Here is a 20,151-nt window from a genome sequence, read left to right as displayed (position 1 = left end):
TATACAGTATATATATATATATATATATTGTTTTACTTTGAATTATGCCAAATAAAATGGATGGCAAATGTCATTCCATGCTGACTTTAAGTAAAAGTGGATAGGTTTATTAGGTATTTTATTGTAATTTAAAAAACAGTTGCAGCTTTAAAAACTGAATTAAATTTTTTTTTCTTTATTTATTGTGTAATTTCCTTGACACTAATGTGACCAAATGGTATCTAGTAAAACTACGCTTCACATTGGTCTGTGCGTTGTCCCTAGTATCACAGAAATTATACTTCGTCTTCAATCCAAACATCCGTAGCATTGTTAGCGTCCCTTCTCGATGGCCTCCTTCTCCTGTGGCGTGACCTGGATGTAGTTGTTCTGTGTTGCGCTGGGAGCTTCAGCGGCTCCGGCTTCGCCTACGTGTGGCTCGTTCAACATCTGCTCCTGATGCTGCATGATTTGCTGCACAGAAAAATAAGCGCAGATTCAGCATTGTGCGTCCAATCGCAGTGGCTCTGCGCTAAGCTCCACCCACCTGCAGGAGCTGCGGGTTATCTCAGCCAAGCTGCTGCAGGAGCCCTGGCAGCAGCGCCGGGTTCTGCTGCATGATCTGACGCATCTGCGGCTGGTTCCTCGGGAACTCCGGCGAGTTCGCCAAGGCCTGCGCCGCTCCCGACTCCACACCTGTTCACAGGACAGAAAGGGCTGTAGAGGAGTCTGGCCCGGGACGCTGGTGGACCGCCATCGAGGAAAAGCTCAAAGAAAACCATTTTCTTTGTTTCCTACGGCACTGTATTATTCAACACTGTCTTTTCTGTGCCGCCAAATAAGAAAGTAAACATAAAGCCAACATTTTTTGAAGTGTCTACGTTTTATGTCGCATCTGTTGACCCTCACAAAATTTCAACAAGTAAAATAGTTTAACCAGTGTTTCAAACGGTTTAGAAATCAAATGTTGGTCAAATTTACTCTCAACACATTAAGAAAGTTAAGTTTAAAAAAACATTGCAAAAATTTATGCACATCACCTTTAAGTCCAAAGTTCACATTCACTCATTAATGCTCATTTGGGGGCAGATTTTATTGAGATATTGACCTTTATGCTTCCTTATTTGCCTAATGAACAGAACGTCAGCGATGCCCATGAGCATAAATTAAGACTCCGCCATCAGCTGTGCTACCGAAATAACGGTTCAGCGAATTAGCAAGAAGGCGGCAGCTGCAGGGCAAATGGGCATCTATTTCCACACGTCGTGAACAAATGGCCACTCACTGGCTGCGGCGGGCGGCGGCTGAGGTCGCTGTGGTGCTGGAGGGGTGGGGTTGGACACTGGTGTGGGCCGCACTACTTCCTGCGGTGGCTGCTCGGATTCTGTGGGAATATCCTGAGGAATGGACATTAACAGCTCATTCGTTCATTCGCTCGTGCGAATAAAGAAACGTGTTCAAGAGAACGTCACTTCCTGGGAAACTGGCCAGTTGCAGCAAACGGTGAAAGCGCTTTTTCCGACAAAATAAACTTGTGCGCAGATGAAATGCAATAACATTCGCAGTCATGTTATCTTGCGTTTGTATGTCGGATATTTGTGAATGCAATCTTGTGACAACGCTTTGGGAATTTATTCAGTAAGGGTACGTTTACACAAAAACGTTTGTACTAAAAACGGAAACGTTTTTTCTTTGCGTTTTTGACAAGTTTCACGTATAGACGACGTTAAAATGATCCTCGTTGACACGGATCCACAACAATGACTTAATACATAGTATTATGCATACCAGGCCATAAATTCGTAGTAATTCGTACGAAGGACCACCCCTAACCCTAACCCTGCCCCTAAACCTACCAGTCACAGAAATCGCACCTTTTCACAAATTTGCATTTTCGTAGTTTACCAACCCAATCTCATGGCAATCCCTATGTATTTTGGTGGCAAATGCGTACGAAAGGTCCACCCCTACTGGTCACAGAAATCATACGAATTAGCCACCTCATTAAATACGTACGCATTGCCCGTGAGATAGCGCTGACTTTACACAGAGATGATAATGGTACGAATGAACGGCCGAAAGGCATAAAAAGTTGTTTTTAGCTGAAAACCGTGTCTTGAATACACCCCCTAAATGTGATTCCAACATAGTTTATGGAAATATTTTCTTATCAGATTAAAAAAAAAAGTGTTTTTAATTATTTTATGTACATCGGTTACTTTATATGCATTTTAGGATTTTATGCACATCCTGGCATTTCCATCCAGCTCTTTTTTATGCAACATCCCAAAATTTGAAAGAACGTATGGAAGGAAAATAATTTTTAAAGGCTATAATGGGATTGAAACTTGCACATATACATGTAAAAAATGCAATGAGCTTATGAAGGCGGCAATGAAAGAATTGTGAGAGATAAAACAGCTTTACCTTTGTAACCATCACCAAGACAAACTTCTTCTCATCTATCTTACATTCTTTTAGAGGTATATCGTCATTTAAAATCTTGCCTGCATTTTATGGAGAAAAACACAATTTTAAAAATCTGAGAGCGTCTTATTAAAACTGAGGAAGGATATAGCAAAAAGTAAAATGTGGCAGTAATTATAGTATATAAGTGTTGCGATGGCAGAAATAACAAATGTATAAAGAAACAGACCTTCATAGATTAGTTTTTGATCTACAGCTGGAAAAGCATCTTGCCCCTTTTCTTCCTCTGTCTTCTCTTTAAGAGCCTTTACCTGTATTTACAATATACAAGGACAGAATCTTATCAGAAACTTCTTCACAATTCAAGATTGTGCTTTCAAGGACAAAATAAGACTCAAGAACTGTATGATTACGAAAGCAGGCAACTAATGGTCATGTGCTTCCCAAACCATCTTCAAGAACCAAAGAAATGGATTCATATGGGCATACGCTTAATTATGACGTCAGAATGATACAGCATTATCTGGACACATAAAAAAAAAACACTCTAAATGATTTGAAATACTTACAAAAGAACACATTTAGAAAAACTAGCCATTTAAATTAACAAGATACATTCATCTGACTGCATAAAAATCAGTTTTAAACAATAACAGATCGTAACACAAATACAATCAATATCAGTAATGCATTGTCATTCTAGGAAAACAAGAAGCATGGCAAGCTATTTTAATATTCATTCATAAAAACAAACTAGCATGCACTACTGTGTATTCCAGTTATTAGTAGCATTTTTAATCGTTCTAGTAAGATTTATCGAACTATAAAGTACCCATTCAGTACCCATGTTTTCCTCACGCATCTATCGGTTCCAGCATACGAGTTATGCCAACATCGAGGCGATGCGTGAAAACGGCTATGAGAGGATGCCCCCTGTAGAAGAGACGCTGGCTAGCTATCTCTCTATGGGTGAGACGTCCTCCCTTAATACTCCCTCCTTGCCATTTAAGCCCCTTCAGGATACATTGCGCTTAAATGGCAGGGCATACGCAGCAGCAGGTCAGGCTGTGGCTTCGTTGCACACTATGGCGGTGCTCCAGGCGTATCAGGCTGATCTGCTGAAAGACCTGGATAAAGGCGAGGGCCTTTCTCCTGATGAGGCAGCTGAGCTGCGCCGCACCACGGATCTTGCTCTCCGTGCTACTAAGCAGGCCGCCTCCGCTATGGGCAGGTCTATGGCGGCAATGGTAGTAACGGAGAGACATCTGTGGTGTTGAAAAAGCTCCACTCTCGTTTGTCTCTTTTTTCGAGGAAAGAGGGGCAGCCATCTGCTTCCTGCGATTCAGGACCCGCCGCTGCTAAGGCACGGAGGAGAAAGTGCTCGTGGGGCTCACAGGTGGACCTAGCCGATGAGTTTAAAGAGGGGCTTTCCCTCTCGCGCTCATCGGCTGTGGATGAGAGAGAGCCGCTGGAGAATGATGTTATTTCTCTAACATCGTCTGATCCGGGGGCCAGTGCTCTGCTGGGTTCAGCCCAGGAGGAGCAGGAGATGTCTGAGGATGGCGAAGAGGCTGAGGCTGAGCCTTCCCAATCCTCCTGCCCTGCGTATGATGAGCTTTTGGAAGTTATGGATCGGAAGTTATGGATCTGCTGAAAGACCTGGATAAAGGCGAGGGCCTTTCTCCTGATGAGGCAGCTGAGCTGCGCCGCACCACGGATCTTGCTCTCCGTGCTACTAAGCAGGCCGCCTCCGCTATGGGCAGGTCTATGGCGGCAATGGTAGTAACGGAGAGACATCTGTGGGTGAACCTGGCAGATATCGGGAAGAAAGAGAGGGGCTTTCTTCTTGATGCTCCGGTTTCACCTTCTGAACTTTTCAGTACCTCCATTGAGATGGTGGTCGAGAAGTTCAGGGAGGCGAAGGCGCGCTCAGCTCAAATCCTTCATTCCACAAAGGTCCAGGTCTGACCACGAACAACATAGGGGTCCTGGTCCGTCTCGGTCTGAGGATCAGAGACTGGCGCAGAAGGCTAGTGTCGCGGCTCGCGCTCCTCCTCCGCCTGCAGGTAGGGGTAGGAGGAATCGCGGGTCAAAAGGAGGTAGGCAAGACCTCAGGGATGTGATCCAGACAAGGCGTCAGCGCTTACGTCCAGATCAGAGTGATACTTGAGTATCTACTCATTTCCTTCGGGGGTTTTACATCTGCCCTTTTCTTCCCCTTCCTAATTCCCCTATAACCACCAGCACTCCACCTGACCGAGGTTAGGTAGGAATTTCCTGCATTACAGTCTCCTATGCTGGACCTATGATGTTTTTGGTTGGTTCTATGACTTCATAGCAACCCCCTTACTGATGGTCCGGACTAGAGGCTTCTCTGGAATCACCTCTGGAATGGGGTTCCGGCGCGGTAACCATGGTGGGTGAGTATGATCCATTCTATATATATATACTGTATATGTGTATATATATATGTATTTAATGTGCTGGTGGTTCTGTGTGTATAATCCTTCTGTGAGATTTCTTTTCAGTGTTTCCGGGACCTGTGTGTTTCTGTCCTCCTCTAAGGTAGGTCCTCTGTGAGCACACCTTTGCTGGATTCAGAAACCAGGTGCTCGACTTGCAGTGTAACCTCACTCGTCGACATTATGTCCAGCTGTTATGATAGCCCTGGTTCCGGCTTCATGCTTCTTGGATCATGCGGCCAGGTCAGAGGCTTCTGTGGGAGCCTTCTTGATCATCAGGCCCCTGGCACGACACTGCAAAAAAATCCTGGATGTCCGGGCTCCAGGATATCCCCTCTTTCTGAGGCATCGAGCGGGAAGTATAGGTGGCATTTGCAAGAACCTTCTTGTGTATGCTGTCTCAGGCAGTGCTCCCTTCGCCTTAGAGGGTCGTATTTGAGCTTGCCTCTCCCGTTTGGCCCAGTAACTCCGAGTATCTGTGATCCTAGGATACCTACTTTAACAGGGTGTTGCTACTAGGGGTCTGTTGAGACAGTTCCTTTCAGAGCTTATTCAAGAGCAAGCGGTAGCCCCTGTGTGACAGGCCAAGACTTAGTATGATACTAGGCTCTTAGTCGTATCCCCTTAAAGGAATCTATTTTATTCCAATCCTGGAGCTCTACCCTGGGCCCAGGAGTCTGGCCCTAACAGGTAAGTTTGGGTATGTAGCCTAGGCCTTTGGCCATAGGGGATAAAGTCACGGACAAGCCGTCTGACGTCCCAGGGGCAACTCACCATGAAAAAGGTTAAGTTTGTACTTAGTGCTCGCCATGGTTCTCGCCCGCATTCCCCTCAGCATGGCGGCGTGGGTATACCGTTCCCCATAGCGCCCCCTAGAGGACGCAGTTCGAAGTTCCCTTGAAAGGGAATCAGGGTCACTCTGAATACATATCTATTGAAAGAATGAGCTAACCTATAAAGGAACACTTTCTATGAGTGTTGGAAAATGGGACACTGTGCAAGTGCAAGGATGCATTTAGTTGTTTTGGGTGATTTTGCTTTTAGTTTTCTCCAAAACTATACAGTACAATGCCTTGAAAATAAATACAGTGATAGTCAGAGTCACTCTGAATACATATGAATTGAAAGAATGAACTAACCTTTAAAGGAACACTTTCTATGAGTGTTGGAATATTGGACACAGTGGAAGTGCTAGGACGCATTTTGTTGTTATACACACACACACATATTTTATACATATATATATAATGACATATATCGGTATGACAGCTTCTTTACATGCATTTCGACTGCTCTCAGCACCTGTACCGTAAGTGCACAAGTACACGCGCAAGACAAAAAAAAGTGCGGCTGGTTTGACCGCAGTGCCTGTGTTAGGAGAAGACGCCATCTACTTGCTGAATTGGACAAGACACATGGAAACACATGGACGTACAGTGACACGTAAGATTCTTATAAATGTCTAACTGGCATTATTTGAGATAAAATACCAATGCAACACATGTTTGTAGAGCTTTCCTCAGAACTAGCTTCACTGGGTCCGTCAGTGACAAACAAACATGTCGGAGACCACGAAAAAAACTAATCTGTTTTAAAGCATCTTAACAGTTCTTAGTTCACAGAAATATGTTTTTTTAATATACATGTTGGTTTTGAAAAGCGTTTACATCATTTTCAACAAGTCTTCATTTAATTAACTCAAGTAATGAAGACCAGTGTACAAGTAATTAAGTTACGTAATCAGATTACTTTTTACCAAGTAACTAGTAAAGTAACGCATTACTTTTTAATTTACAAGAGAATATCAGTTACTTTTTTCTCCAATTTATTAATTGACAGCTCTCCTGTCCTCATGTTGAGAGAAATCAGATGTTACCGTAGTTCTAAAATAAATATGAATATGCATTAATTCATCTCACTAACAAAAAACACACAGATTCAGTATTCCACAAAATGAATAAAAATAATGCAACTCAGAATATGACGCAAACCTGCAATAATTAAATGTTACACAAATATCCTTTATGTGTTTAATCCCATTCTATTAACCAATGTCTTAGCTTCTGACCTCCGATGATCCAGTTCAAGCGTACTAATAATCACAAATCATTCTAGACAAATATTTGTGTTTTTTTATTGCTGAAGTGTGTTGAAATTTCTTCTTCTGCATTCTTCTGTACGGACGTAAATGTACTTTTCCTTCAGCCTGAGGCTTATTCATTTCACTTTTGGTGTGAAAAGGCTTTTATATTTGCCAAAAATATAACTTTTTTATTTTAAAAACAAACAAGCAAGCCCTGTCCAGATTTAAAAATTAACGCAAAAGTAACGTAACGCATTACTTTCCATAGAAAGTAACCAAGTAACGTAATTAGTTACTTTTTTATGGAGTAATGCAATATTGTAATGCATTACTTTTAAAAGTAACTTTCCCCAACACTGGTGAGGACACATCATTGTTTAGTGTAAATCAAGATAGATAAGAGTTTTTCTTGATGTTTTACCATTTATTTACCTTCAAATAAGCTTGTCTTGTCAAGAAAAAGAAAAAAAGTCACATATTTTGATATTGTTAAGAGACTTACTTTCAGTCTACAAGGGTCCCGTTTATGGTTTTCTTGTCACTCAGCAAAATGGCTCCCTGAATATTCTTTTTGACACATTTATGACATTAAAATGTAAACTATTATATTTTAAAACATTCTTTCTATCAATCTCTCTCTCTCTCTATTTATAAATATATACCATTAATATTTTAAAACTTTATTTTAGAAGTTATACATTTTTTAAACATTTAATGGGACCTTTTCTGTCATGGTATCAAATAAATTAATATATATACATAGTTATTATAGTTAACTGAAATAAAATAAAACAAATTAAAATTCTTATTTAAATTAATTTAGCATTTTCATTTACTTTATCTTAATGTATTAAAATAACAAACTGAAACAAAAGTAAGAGAAAAAAAACTATATAGACATTTAAAACGACAAACTAGAAAAAAAGACAAAAACACAATTACTTTAAAAAAAACTTTAACTAAAATTAAAATGAAACCAGAAAATATAATGATAAAAATATTAACAAAAAAATTCAATCTCGTGTTTTTTTTTGTTTTTTTATTTTGGGAGAAATAATATTTGATTATTTAAGTACTTGCATTTAATAAGTAAACATTTACGTTCAACCAGAAATTAGGACAATTTAACATACACAAAATATGAGCCAGACCAGTATTTAAAAATAAATCATTTATTTTAAAAAAGTGCAAATCCAACAAATGATACATTAGAATTTTTCCCTTGCACGACTCGAGACAGAACAGAGATCCAAACATTAATTAATTTAAAGTTTATCAGGTCGTACTATAAATGTGTTGGGGGGGGCTTCTAGCAGCAAAACCAAAAGAAATCCGAGTTACCGGATGTGACATGTTTCTAGAAAGGGGGCGGGGCCAAAAAAAATCACACCACGTATATAATGAAAGACATCAGAAATGCATCAGATCTGCTCATTCAGAAGGAAACTCCTCTTCATAACTCATCTTTTGGAAGAGTATCATCTTCACCCTCCTCTTCCTCCTCAGGAGGTTCTTCTGTGTGCTCCTCCTCCTCTGGCTCCTCCTCATCTTCATCCTCCTCATCTTCCTCATTATCATCATCCTTCCTGCTCTTTTCCCCCTCTTCACGCGTCTTCCGTTCTTCCTCTTCCTGCTGGTCCTTCATTTTTTTTTCTGGTCCCTGATACGTAAAAATAACATCATGCCATCAGTATTTATGGTTAAGTAATTTTGTGTAAACAAATGTCAGAACTGATCACTGAAATCAAATAACCAAGTTATTAATTCTAATATTTTGTCAATAGACATAATTACCTTCGTTGCGCCCCACGTTTCTGTACCAAACTGTTCAGCCTCCTCAACATCATCAGTGATCAGGAAGTTAGAAATAAAATAAAACAAATTAAAATTCTTATTTAAATTAATTTAGCATTTTCATTTACTTTATCTTAATGTATTAAAATAACAAACTGAAACAAAAGTAAGAGAAAAAAAACTATATAGACATTTAAAACGACAAACTAGAAAAAAAGACAAAAACACAATTACTTTAAAAAAACTTTAACAAATTAAAATGAAACCAGAAAATATAATGATAAAAATATTAACAAAAAAATTCAATCTCGTGTTTTTTTTTGTTTTTTTATTTTGGGAGAAATAATATTTGATTATTTAAGTACTTGCATTTAATAAGTAAACATTTACGTTCAACCAGAAATTAGGACAATTTAACATACACAAAATATGAGCCAGACCAGTATTTAAAAATAAATCATTTATTTTAAAAAAGTGCAAATCCAACAAATGATACATTAGAATTTTTCCCTTGCACGACTCGAGACAGAACAGAGATCCAAACATTAATTAATTTAAAGTTTATCAGGTCGTACTATAAATGTGTTGGGGGGGGCTTCTAGCAGCAAAACCAAAAGAAATCCGAGTTACCGGATGTGACATGTTTCTAGAAAGGGGGCGGGGCCAAAAAAAATCACACCACGTATATAATGAAAGACATCAGAAATGCATCAGATCTGCTCATTCAGAAGGAAACTCCTCTTCATAACTCATCTTTTGGAAGAGTATCATCTTCACCCTCCTCTTCCTCCTCAGGAGGTTCTTCTGTGTGCTCCTCCTCCTCTGGCTCCTCCTCATCTTCATCCTCCTCATCTTCCTCATTATCATCATCCTTCTTGCTCTTTTCCCCCTCTTCACGCGTCTTCCGTTCTTCCTCTTCCTGCTGGTCCTTCATTTTCTTTTCTGGTCCCTGATACGTAAAAATAACATCATGCCATCAGTATTTATGGTTAAGTAATTTTGCATAAACAAATGTCAGAACTGATCACTGAAATCAAATAACCAAGTTATTAATTCGAATATTTTATCAATAGACATAATTACCTTCGTTGCGCCCCACGTTTCTGTACCAAATTGTTCAGCCTCCTCAACATCATCAGTGATCAGGAAGTTATCAAAGATCGTTCCAGCTTTCACCTGTAAGAAAGGTCAAAAGAGCACTAAACACAATGGATAATCAAGAAAATTTTGCAGTCCTGCATAAATTGCCATTTAAATCACAAAATGATTGCCCAAGGTCGTACTATAAATGTGTTGGGGGGGGCTTCTAGCAGCAAAACCAAAAGAAATCCAAGTTATCGGATGTGACATGTTTCTAGAAAGGGGGCGGGGCCAAAAAAATCACACCACGTATATAAAGAAAGACATCAGAAATGCATCAGATCTGCTCATTCAGAAGGAAACTCCTCTTCATAACTCATCTTTTGGAAGAGTATCATCTTCACCCTCCTCTTCCTCCTCAGGAGGTTCTTCTGTGTGCTCCTCCTCCTCCTCCTCTGGCTCCTCCTCATCTTCATCCTCCTCATCTTCCTCATTATCATCATCCTTCTTGCTCTTTTCCCCCTCTTCACGCGTCTTCCGTTCTTCCTCTTCCTGCTGGTCCTTCATTTTCTTTTCTGGTCCCTGATACGTAAAAATAACATCATGCCATCAGTATTTATGGTTAAGTAATTTTGCATAAACAAATGTCAGAACTGATCACTGAAATCAAATAACCAAGTTATTAATTCTAATATTTTGTCAATAGACATAATTACCTTCGTTGCGCCCCACGTTTCTGTACCAAACTGTTCAGCCTCCTCAACATCATCAGTGATCAGGAAGTTATCAAAGATCGTTCCAGCTTTCACCTGTAAGAAAGGTCAAAAGAGCACTAAACACAATGGATAATCAAGAAAATTTTGCAGTCCTGCATAAATTGCCATTTAATCACAAAATGATTGCCCCAAAAAAAAAAAACCTGCAGTACTACATAGTTATTGATACGTTGGTGTGACAATGCATGAATGAGAAAAAGTCGCAAAAAAAAACTAACTCGATGCGGTATTTGCGCAACTCTTAATTTCCTTTGCTGTTCTTAATTTTTTTCCGGAACAAAACAAAAAAAAAAAAAAAAAAAAAAGTGTGATCTTGCATAATGCACCATTTAACCACAAAATTACATTCCTAATTTTTAATTATTAAGTTGCGAAAAAGAAATCAATGCTGTACCTGTGTGCTCCATTACAATTTACTTTGTTCTTATTGTTTATATCAAAAATAAAATAAAAATAACTATATTGTGTGTCAGAATTTTGTAAAACACAAACATTTCTGGAAATTCTGTAAAAATTGTGTAATCCTGGTGGACTGGTTAATGTCACCACAGATAACCAAACCAAATTTGTTTAAAACCTATAAATGAACTTTAATTACGATGTTGGTTTAACGGTACGCCAATCTAAACCATACCTGCCAAAGATCCAGTCCCAGAACCCCAACGTTATCAAATTTGTAAATGGAGTCGTCTGGAGTGTATTCAGGGTTGTCAGTTTCGGGGTGAATCCAGGTGCCTTTGTAGTTGGGGTTGTCGATCTGTTTTGGTTTCCACTCGCCCTACATAAACACAGCTTTGTTAGCCGGTTGGTAAAACTGGTTCCTGCATAATGAACAAACACTCTGATAGCGAAGTTAGTTTTGAAAATACAGTAGAAATGGTCCATGTGAAACAACCTTGAGTATAAATTTCTATCAAAACCTCCTAAAAAGTCCAAACCTATTCGAGACTGAAACAATCTAAAGTGGTTTATCTCACTAACAAAAAACACACAGATTCAGTATTCCACAAAATGAATAAAAATAATGCAACTCAGAATATGACGCAAACCTGCAATAATTAAATGTTACACAAATATCCTTTATGTGTTTAATCCCATTCTATTAACCAATGTCTTAGCTTCTGACCTCCGATGATCCAGTTCAAGCGTACTAATAATCACAAATCATTCTAGACAAATATTTGTGTTTTTTTATTGCTGAAGTGTGTTGAAATTTCTTCTTCTGCATTCTTCTGTACGGACGTAAATGTACTTTTCCTTCAGCCTGAGGCTTATTCATTTCACTTTTGGTGTGAAAAGGCTTTTATATTTGCCAAAAATATAACTTTTTTATTTTAAAAACAAACAAGCAAGCCCTGTCCAGATTTAAAAATTAACGCAAAAGTAACGTAACGCATTACTTTCCATAGAAAGTAACCAAGTAACGTAATTAGTTACTTTTTTATGGAGTAATGCAATATTGTAATGCATTACTTTTAAAAGTAACTTTCCCCAACACTGGTGAGGACACATCATTGTTTAGTGTAAATCAAGATAGATAAGAGTTTTTCTTGATGTTTTACCATTTATTTACCTTCAAATAAGCTTGTCTTGTCAAGAAAAAGAAAAAAAGTCACATATTTTGATATTGTTAAGAGACTTACTTTCAGTCTACAAGGGTCCCGTTTATGGTTTTCTTGTCACTCAGCAAAATGGCTCCCTGAATATTCTTTTTGACACATTTATGACATTAAAATGTAAACTATTATATTTTAAAACATTCTTTCTATCAATCTCTCTCTCTCTCTATTTATAAATATATACCATTAATATTTTAAAACTTTATTTTAGAAGTTATACATTTTTTAAACATTTAATGGGACCTTTTCTGTCATGGTATCAAATAAATTAATATATATATATACATAGTTATTATAGTTAACTGAAATAAAATAAAACAAATTAAAATTCTTATTTAAATTAATTTAGCATTTTCATTTACTTTATCTTAATGTATTAAAATAACAAACTGAAACAAAAGTAAGAGAAAAAAAACTATATAGACATTTAAAACGACAAACTAGAAAAAAAGACAAAAACACAATTACTTTAAAAAAAACTTTAACTAAAATTAAAATGAAACCAGATGATAAAAATATAAAAATATTAACAAAAAAATTCAATCTCGTGTTTTTTTTTGTTTTTTTATTTTGGGAGAAATAATATTTAAGTACTTGTCATTTATTTTAAAAAAGTGCAAATCCAACAAATGATACATTAGAATTTTTCCCTTGCACGACTCGAGACAGAACAGAGATCCAAACATTAATTAATTTAAAGTTTATCAGGTCGTACTATAAATGTGTTGGGGGGGGCTTCTAGCAGCAAAACCAAAAGAAATCCAAGTTATCGGATGTGACATGTTTCTAGAAAGGGGGCGGGGCCAAAAAAATCACACCACGTATATAAAGAAAGACATCAGAAATGCATCAGATCTGCTCATTCAGAAGGAAACTCCTCTTCATAACTCATCTTTTGGAAGAGTATCATCTTCACCCTCCTCTTCCTCCTCAGGAGGTTCTTCTGTGTGCTCCTCCTCCTCTGGCTCCTCCTCATCTTCATCCTCCTCATCTTCCTCATTATCATCATCCTTCTTGCTCTTTTCCCCCTCTTCACGCGTCTTCCGTTCTTCCTCTTCCTGCTGGTCCTTCATTTTCTTTTCTGGTCCCTGATACGTAAAAATAACATCATGCCATCAGTATTTATGGTTAAGTAATTTTGCATAAACAAATGTCAGAACTGATCACTGAAATCAAATAACCAAGTTATTAATTCGAATATTTTATCAATAGACATAATTACCTTCGTTGCGCCCCACGTTTCTGTACCAAATCTCTCTGATAGCGAAGTTAGTCTTGAAAATACAGTAGAAATGGTCCATGTGAAACAACCTTGAGTATAAATTTCTATCAAAAACTCCTAAAAAGTCCAAACCTATTCGAGACTGAAACAATCTAAAGTGGTTTTAGCTGGTCTCCCAAGGTCTATAACTAGACCAATCCGATTTGGATCTTCTTTGCAAGGATATCTCTGATAACAAGCTAACAGTAATCACTCTCAAAAACTCCTGGAAAGTCCAGACCTACTTAGTACTGAACCCTAAACCTTCTTCTGCCAGCTTACCGTGCAGAAAATACCAGTACCTGTGTGCTCCATTACAATTTACTTTGTTCTTATTGTTTATATCAAAAATAAAATAAAAATAACTATATTGTGTGTCAGAATTTTGTAAAACAAACATTTCTGGAAATTCTGGAAAAATTGTGTAATCCTGGTGGACTGGTTAATGTCACCACAGATAACCAAACCAAATTTGTTTAAAACCTATAAATGAACTTTAATTACGATGTTGGTTTAACGGTACGCCAATCTAAACCATACCTGCCAAAGATCCAGTCCCAGAACCCCAACGTTATCAAATTTGTAAATGGAGTCATCTGGAGTGTATTCAGGGTTGTCAGTTTCGGGGTGAATCCAGGTGCCTTTGTAGTTGGGGTTGTCGATCTGTTTTGGTTTCCACTCGCCCTACATAAACACAGCTTTGTTAGCCGGTTGGTAAAACTGGTTCCTGCATAATGAACAAACACTCTGATAGCGAAGTTAGTTTTGAAAATACAGTAGAAATGGTCCATGTGAAACAACCTTGAGTATAAATTTCTATCAAAAACTCCTAAAAAGTCCAAACCTATTCGAGACTGAAACAATCTAAAGTGGTTTTAGCTGGTCTCCCAAGGTCTATAACTAGACCAATCCGATTTGGATCTTCTTTGCAAGGATATCTCTGATAACAAGCTAACAGTAATCACTCTCAAAAACTCCTGGAAAGTCCAGACCTACTTAGTACTGAACCCTAAACCTTCTTCTGCCAGCTTACCGTGCAGAAAATACCAGTTTAAAGTGGTTTTAACTGGTCTCCCAGGTGCCCAAAACGGACATAAAACCTCCAAACTAGACAAATCCAACAAATTTGAAGCACGTTACGGCTTTATGTTTGGTAGATCTTAAAATATTAAGATCTTCTACTTGAGAACATCTCTGATAATGAGATGATAACATTACCCACTCTTAAAAAATACTAGAAAGTCCAAAACTACTTGGTATTAAACCCAAAACCTTCTTCTGGAAGCCTACCGTACAGAAAAGACTACTCTAAAGTGGTCTAACGTCCAAAACCGTCAAACTAGACCAATCTGATCACTTTGAAGCACTTTATGGCTTTATGTTTGGCAGAGCTTACAATTTTGGGATCTTCTACATAAGAACATCTCTGACAACAGGATGATAACATTAATCACTCAAAAACTCCAGGAAAGTCCAAACCTACTTGGTATTAAACCCAAAACCTTCTTCTGGAAGCCTACCCTGCAGAAAAAACTACTCTAAAGTGGTCTACAGTCTAAAACCATCAAATTAGACCAATTCGACCACTTCAAAAGCACCCTAAATTTGTTTAAAACCTATAAATGAACTTTAATTACGATGTTGGTTTAACGGTACGCCAATCTAAACCATACCTGCCAAAGATCCAGTCCCAGAACCCCAACGTTATCAAATTTGTAAATGGAGTCATCTGGAGTGTATTCAGGGTTGTCAGTTTCGGGGTGAATCCAGGTGCCTTTGTAGTTGGGGTTGTCGATCTGTTTTGGTTTCCACTCGCCCTACATAAACACAGCTTTGTTAGCCGGTTGGTAAAACTGGTTCCTGCATAATGAACAAACACTCTGATAGCGAAGTTAGTTTTGAAAATACAGTAGAAATGGTCCATGTGAAACAACCTTGAGTATTAATTTCTATCAAAAACTCCTAAAAAGTCCAAACCTATTCGAGACTGAAACAATCTAAAGTGGTTTTAGCTGGTCTCCCAAGGTCTATAACTAGACCAATCCGATTTGGATCTTCTTTGCGAGGATATCTCTGATAACAAGCTAACAGTAATCACTCTCAAAAACTCCTGGAAAGTCCAGACCTACTTAGTACTGAACCCTAAACCTTCTTCTGCCAGCTTACCGTGCAGAAAATACCATTTTAAAGTGGTTTTAACTGGTCTCCCAGGTGCCCAAAACGGACATAAAACCTCCAAACTAGACAAATCCAACAAATTTGAAGCACGTTACGGCTTTATGTTTGGTAGATCTTAAAATATTAAGATCTTCTACTTGAGAACATCTCTGATAATGAGATGATAACATTACCCACTCTTAAAAAATACTAGAAAGTACAAAACTACTTGGTATTAAACCCAAAACCTTCTTCTGGAAGCCTACCGTACAGAAAAGACTACTCTAAAGTGATCTAACGTCCAAAACCGTCAAACTAGACCAATCTGATCACTTCAAAAGCACCCTATAGCTAGAGATGCACCGATTGCAATGTTCTTGGCCGATTCCGATTTTTTTGTTAGTGTGATCTGCCGATACCGATTTTTGCCGATACCGATTTTCTTTCTAAGAACTATAATTGACAGCATATACAAACAAAAATCAACTTTATTTTCATAAAAAAACAGTAAAAAGTCAGTAATAAAATAAGAACACAAGAAAATTGCAAACAACAGCACAAATAAATGCAATAGAATAAAGAGAGCTATGAAACTAAGTTTTTCAGGTTAAGTAAGTTTTTATTCAGGTAAGAAATACTACAGAAATTAAAGTAATCAACTGTAAAATAACACACATCCAGTGTTATTTTACATTTGATTACTTTAATTTCTGTAGTCTTCACTGTAAAAAATTAAATACAGATTAATGCTTACCATTAAAGTTATAAAATGTATTCAGTCAAGAGCAGAAAGTGATTTTCTTTGTCTTTTGTTCTTTGATTAACATGACAGACAGCAGCAGGAATATTGGACTGCGGTCCCTTTAAGAGTTTATCCACGGACCCAATATAGGGCCCGTTTACACCTGGTCATTTCATGTGTTTTCGCTGATCGGATATCTATCGGATTTGTTAAAACGTTTCCATTTACACTTGGCCACATAAATGTGTGGTGGCAAAACGGATATAAATCCGATCTTCAATTCCCGCGCTATATTTACATTTTACGGAGTTCACGTCAACGAAATAAAAAGATAGGCGCTGCATTTGATTAATTATCAGCTCATTTCAAGATCAAAGACCGCAATAGCAGAGCGCGTGGCATCAGCCCTGGAAAGATAAGTTTGTCTTACTACTTTTAATGAAGATGATCGTGTGCTGACCGTCTGTGTCTTACGTTCAGTTTCATTCGCAGCAGTTTGCGCGACGGCTTGCTGAAGAGATACTCAGCTATTCGTCCGCAGCGATGTGTGTTGCATTAGCGCAGTCTGACTAATGTCATATAGCCTATAACACGCTCTCACACGTTTATTATTTTATCATTTTGAGAGGAATAAAATTTACAGATGTGGTTTCAACAACCAGATGCATTTACACTTGTCCAGTTTCGTCTGGAATGCGGCCCAGACCACCTCCTGAAGTGGTTTGAGCGATCGGATTTATATCCGTCTCGAATGCGTTTCGGAGGGCATTTACACCTGGTGTAAATATAGATAGATAGCTATCCGATCAGAAAAAAACGCATGAAGTGACCAGGTGTAAACAGGCCCATGTTACACAACATGCGTTCTCTTTCGCAACTATTTAACGTTCCAAAACTGACCGTGTTTAACTGGATACTCGCCAAGATGGGCATTTTGACATAGTTTTGTATGTATTTGAACGTTTTAGTGCAGTTAGCAACTCATTTAGGTATTTGTGGCTCACAAGCTGTTTGAGACTGAGCGTGGTTTGTGCGCTCCACTAATATAGATCAGTGGTGGTGCGCCCGCTTTTGGTGTAAGCGCGAAACCTGCGGGAATGACTAAAATAATTTGCAATACAAGCACTATTTAAGTGCGAATGAGATGTGTGTGTGGGAGAGAAGGCGCAGCTGACGTTATTGCCTGTGCCGCTGGTAACAAAACGGATCGGCTCGGAATCGGAAAGAAGTGAGACTGACCGGCCGGTGACCGACTCGGGCCGATCATGAGGAAGATCGGCCGATTCCGATCCCTGGCCGATCGATCGGTGCATCTCATAGCTTCATGTTTGGTAGATCTTAAAATATTAGAATCTTCTGCATGAGGACTATCGTTTAGTACCTTGTACTCTGGGTTCGGGATCATTGCAGGTTCCCATTCTCCATCCATGTCTTCATCCCAATCGTCTGGTTTCTTGGCATCAGAATCGGGAATGTTCTCAGGTTTGTCCCAATCCTAAATATAACGTTAAAGCACCATTGGATTAAAGTCTAAGAACAACTTTTTTTTTAAACATTGCAAAGATTTCTGCACACTACAGCTTTGTCAATTGAAAAGGCACCTCAGGTTTTGTTTCTTCAGGATTGTCGATTTTTGCCCGGTCGTCCCAATCCTCTGGCTTCTTGGCCTCGGGATCCTTGATCGTTTTTGGAGGAAGTAAATCCCAGTCTTCCTCCAGAGAACCGGATTCTACTTTCTCATTGTCGATTTTGACTTCATACGTCTGGTCTGGCCGCAGAATCAGCGTATACAGGTGAGTGAGTTCATCGTCCTGACGGGTGCAAGCGGAAGAAATGAATTGCAACAGCTGCGATTAAATCTTGAGATATTTTAATTACATTAGTAAAACATACTTTGCATTTGATGTCCTTCTTGATTAGGTGGTTCTTCCCTTTGTAGTTGAAAATGACGTGAACTTTCTTGGTGCTGTAGCCACAGATGTCGGGTCCTACGAGGAAGATCAAAGTGAAAATGACACAAAAATAGTGAAAGTAAATGCTATCAGTTTGGATTTCAATGCTGTTGACGTTTTGCTGGTTTTCTTGGTGGAAGAAAGTGACCAATCATGACTTACCGAACATGATGTAGTACTGCGATTCGCCGTGGATATCAGTCTGGTCCAGGTCGGCGGGGAAGATTTTCACATACCCGCCGCCACAGTCAATCTTCTGCTCATGTTTCACAGTGAACTGGATGACAAGCGGTTTACCCTCATTACTAAATGAGTCAAAGCGACTGGATAGCGCATAAAACCGGGCATCTTGACTTGTTTGCAAACCTTGAAAGGGAGAAAAAACCTTGCATTATTGTGTATATTTTAAGTCATCTCACATCGACTTGTAATTATTTGCATTTTATTTTCAGATGAAGATATTTGCATAAGCAATAGGGTGCTGGTGAGAGGCGGCGTGACCTCTGACCTTTATCAAGCTCAACATCGCCGTAGAATTTCCCCGAGGTCAGTTTCCACTGGCCGTAGTCGGATTTGTGTTTGGATTCGACCCATCGGCTTTTCCAACCATCTGGAGAGACAAAGTTTAATTAGGCGTTTGCGATAATAGTAGGAATTTTACTTGGACGATATCAGTCAATATTGGATATATATATATATAATAGTCAATATTGGAATTTTTTTATTTGACACATTAAAGATTTTTAATGTGTATGTGTATATATATATATATATTATATATATATACATACTATTCAGAATATTAGGTGTATTGCCTTTTTTTCCCCCCCATTGGCCATGTATTGTTTCTCTGCCATAATATGAAAATATTTACAGATTAGAATTTTACTGTCAAATATAATTTAAATTATATTTTAAATTATGCAAATAATAATAAAAAAAAAAAATCTGATATAAATCATTAGTATCTTAAATTTGCTTTTACGACAACAGTTTAATAGTCTAAAAAGTGAACTGAAACCAAAACCTAACACTTTGATTCATAAAAGATATTTCCCGTTTGTCAAAATCCATGATTAAGTACGCATTTTGACAGAAATCTGACTCATTTGCACAAATCATGGATTCTTAGCATGACTTGTAAGTAGTATAACACCGTTTAGTATGCAAATACAGCAAATGAAAGTGACACTGATGATAAATGATAACAGGCTTTGATCGAATGCATGATAAAAAAGACATTAAAGACGCATTATTTTGACATTTTCAAGAAACACTCTCATCAAGATCTCATGTCATGCACGACCAAAGAAGCGAAATTTACCTCCGTCCAGAAATTGTTCTTTAAAATACACATCTGCATGCGCAGTGAAAGCCAGTGCATATATAAAGCACACTACAGCAGCGACCCGCATCTCTGCACTGTTAAAGGATCTATAATAGAGGAAGATCCCGATATAATAATGAATGGCGCTGGAGCTAATGGTCAGTGAAATGGCTCGGTTGTGTTCCTGCACAGATGGCTGAGAACCATTGGCCGGACGCGCAGCCAATCAGAAGAGACCACGAGTGAGGAGTCAGCGCCGTGGGCGGGGCTTCGGCGAAGCACGTGACGTGAACGCTAAGGAAGTGTGTAGAAATAAAAACAAGAGAGATTCTTGCCGCGATAGTAAACTAGAAAAATGCCATTGTTAAATGTAAAGGACGTTAATGTGATAATATTAACGTGTGTGTGTTTAGCTTAGATATATGCTGCTTACAATTGTATTATTTAATAGCCTAATAGTAATCCAATAATTAAAAACAGTAGCCTAATTAT

The 20,151-nt window shown here is 38.3% G+C and overlaps 1 protein-coding gene and 1 pseudogene across 4 annotated transcripts; both read right to left on the bottom strand.

Annotated features, from left to right (window-relative positions):
• Positions 1–259: 259 nt before the first annotated feature.
• Positions 260–1,394, bottom strand: LOC107561600 (UV excision repair protein RAD23 homolog A-like; annotated as a pseudogene).
• Positions 1,395–8,107: 6,713 nt separating this feature from the next.
• LOC107561598 (calreticulin-like) lies at positions 8,108–19,852 on the bottom strand. Of its 4 annotated transcripts, none has more exons than XM_016246072.1 (10): positions 19,657–19,852; positions 18,841–18,942; positions 18,495–18,698; positions 18,274–18,368; positions 17,982–18,191; positions 17,762–17,875; positions 15,155–15,298; positions 10,584–10,634; positions 8,746–8,787; positions 8,108–8,611 (listed from the first exon to the last, which is right to left on the bottom strand). In XM_016246072.1, exons 1-10 carry the CDS (start codon positions 19,745–19,747, stop codon positions 8,405–8,407), a joined length of 1,260 nt encoding a protein of 419 aa, XP_016101558.1. In that variant the 5' UTR covers positions 19,748–19,852; the 3' UTR covers positions 8,108–8,404. The 4 variants fall into 4 exon arrangements, with proteins under 4 accessions (XP_016101558.1, XP_016101560.1, XP_016101559.1 ...); XM_016246073.1 differs by lacking the exons at positions 8,108–8,611; positions 8,746–8,787 and adding exons at positions 9,191–9,687; positions 10,356–10,359 and having other exon boundaries at positions 10,542–10,634; XM_016246074.1 differs by lacking the exon at positions 8,746–8,787 and having other exon boundaries at positions 10,542–10,634.
• Between the last annotated feature and the right edge of the window lie 299 nt (positions 19,853–20,151).

This window comes from Sinocyclocheilus grahami, unplaced genomic scaffold (genome assembly GCF_001515645.1).
Source record: "Sinocyclocheilus grahami isolate Dianchi unplaced genomic scaffold, SAMN03320097.WGS_v1.1 scaffold782.1, whole genome shotgun sequence".
Lineage (NCBI taxonomy): Eukaryota > Metazoa > Chordata > Actinopteri > Cypriniformes > Cyprinidae > Sinocyclocheilus > Sinocyclocheilus grahami.
Note: the sequence above shows the minus strand (reverse complement) of the source record. Positions and strands in the feature narration are given on the sequence as shown.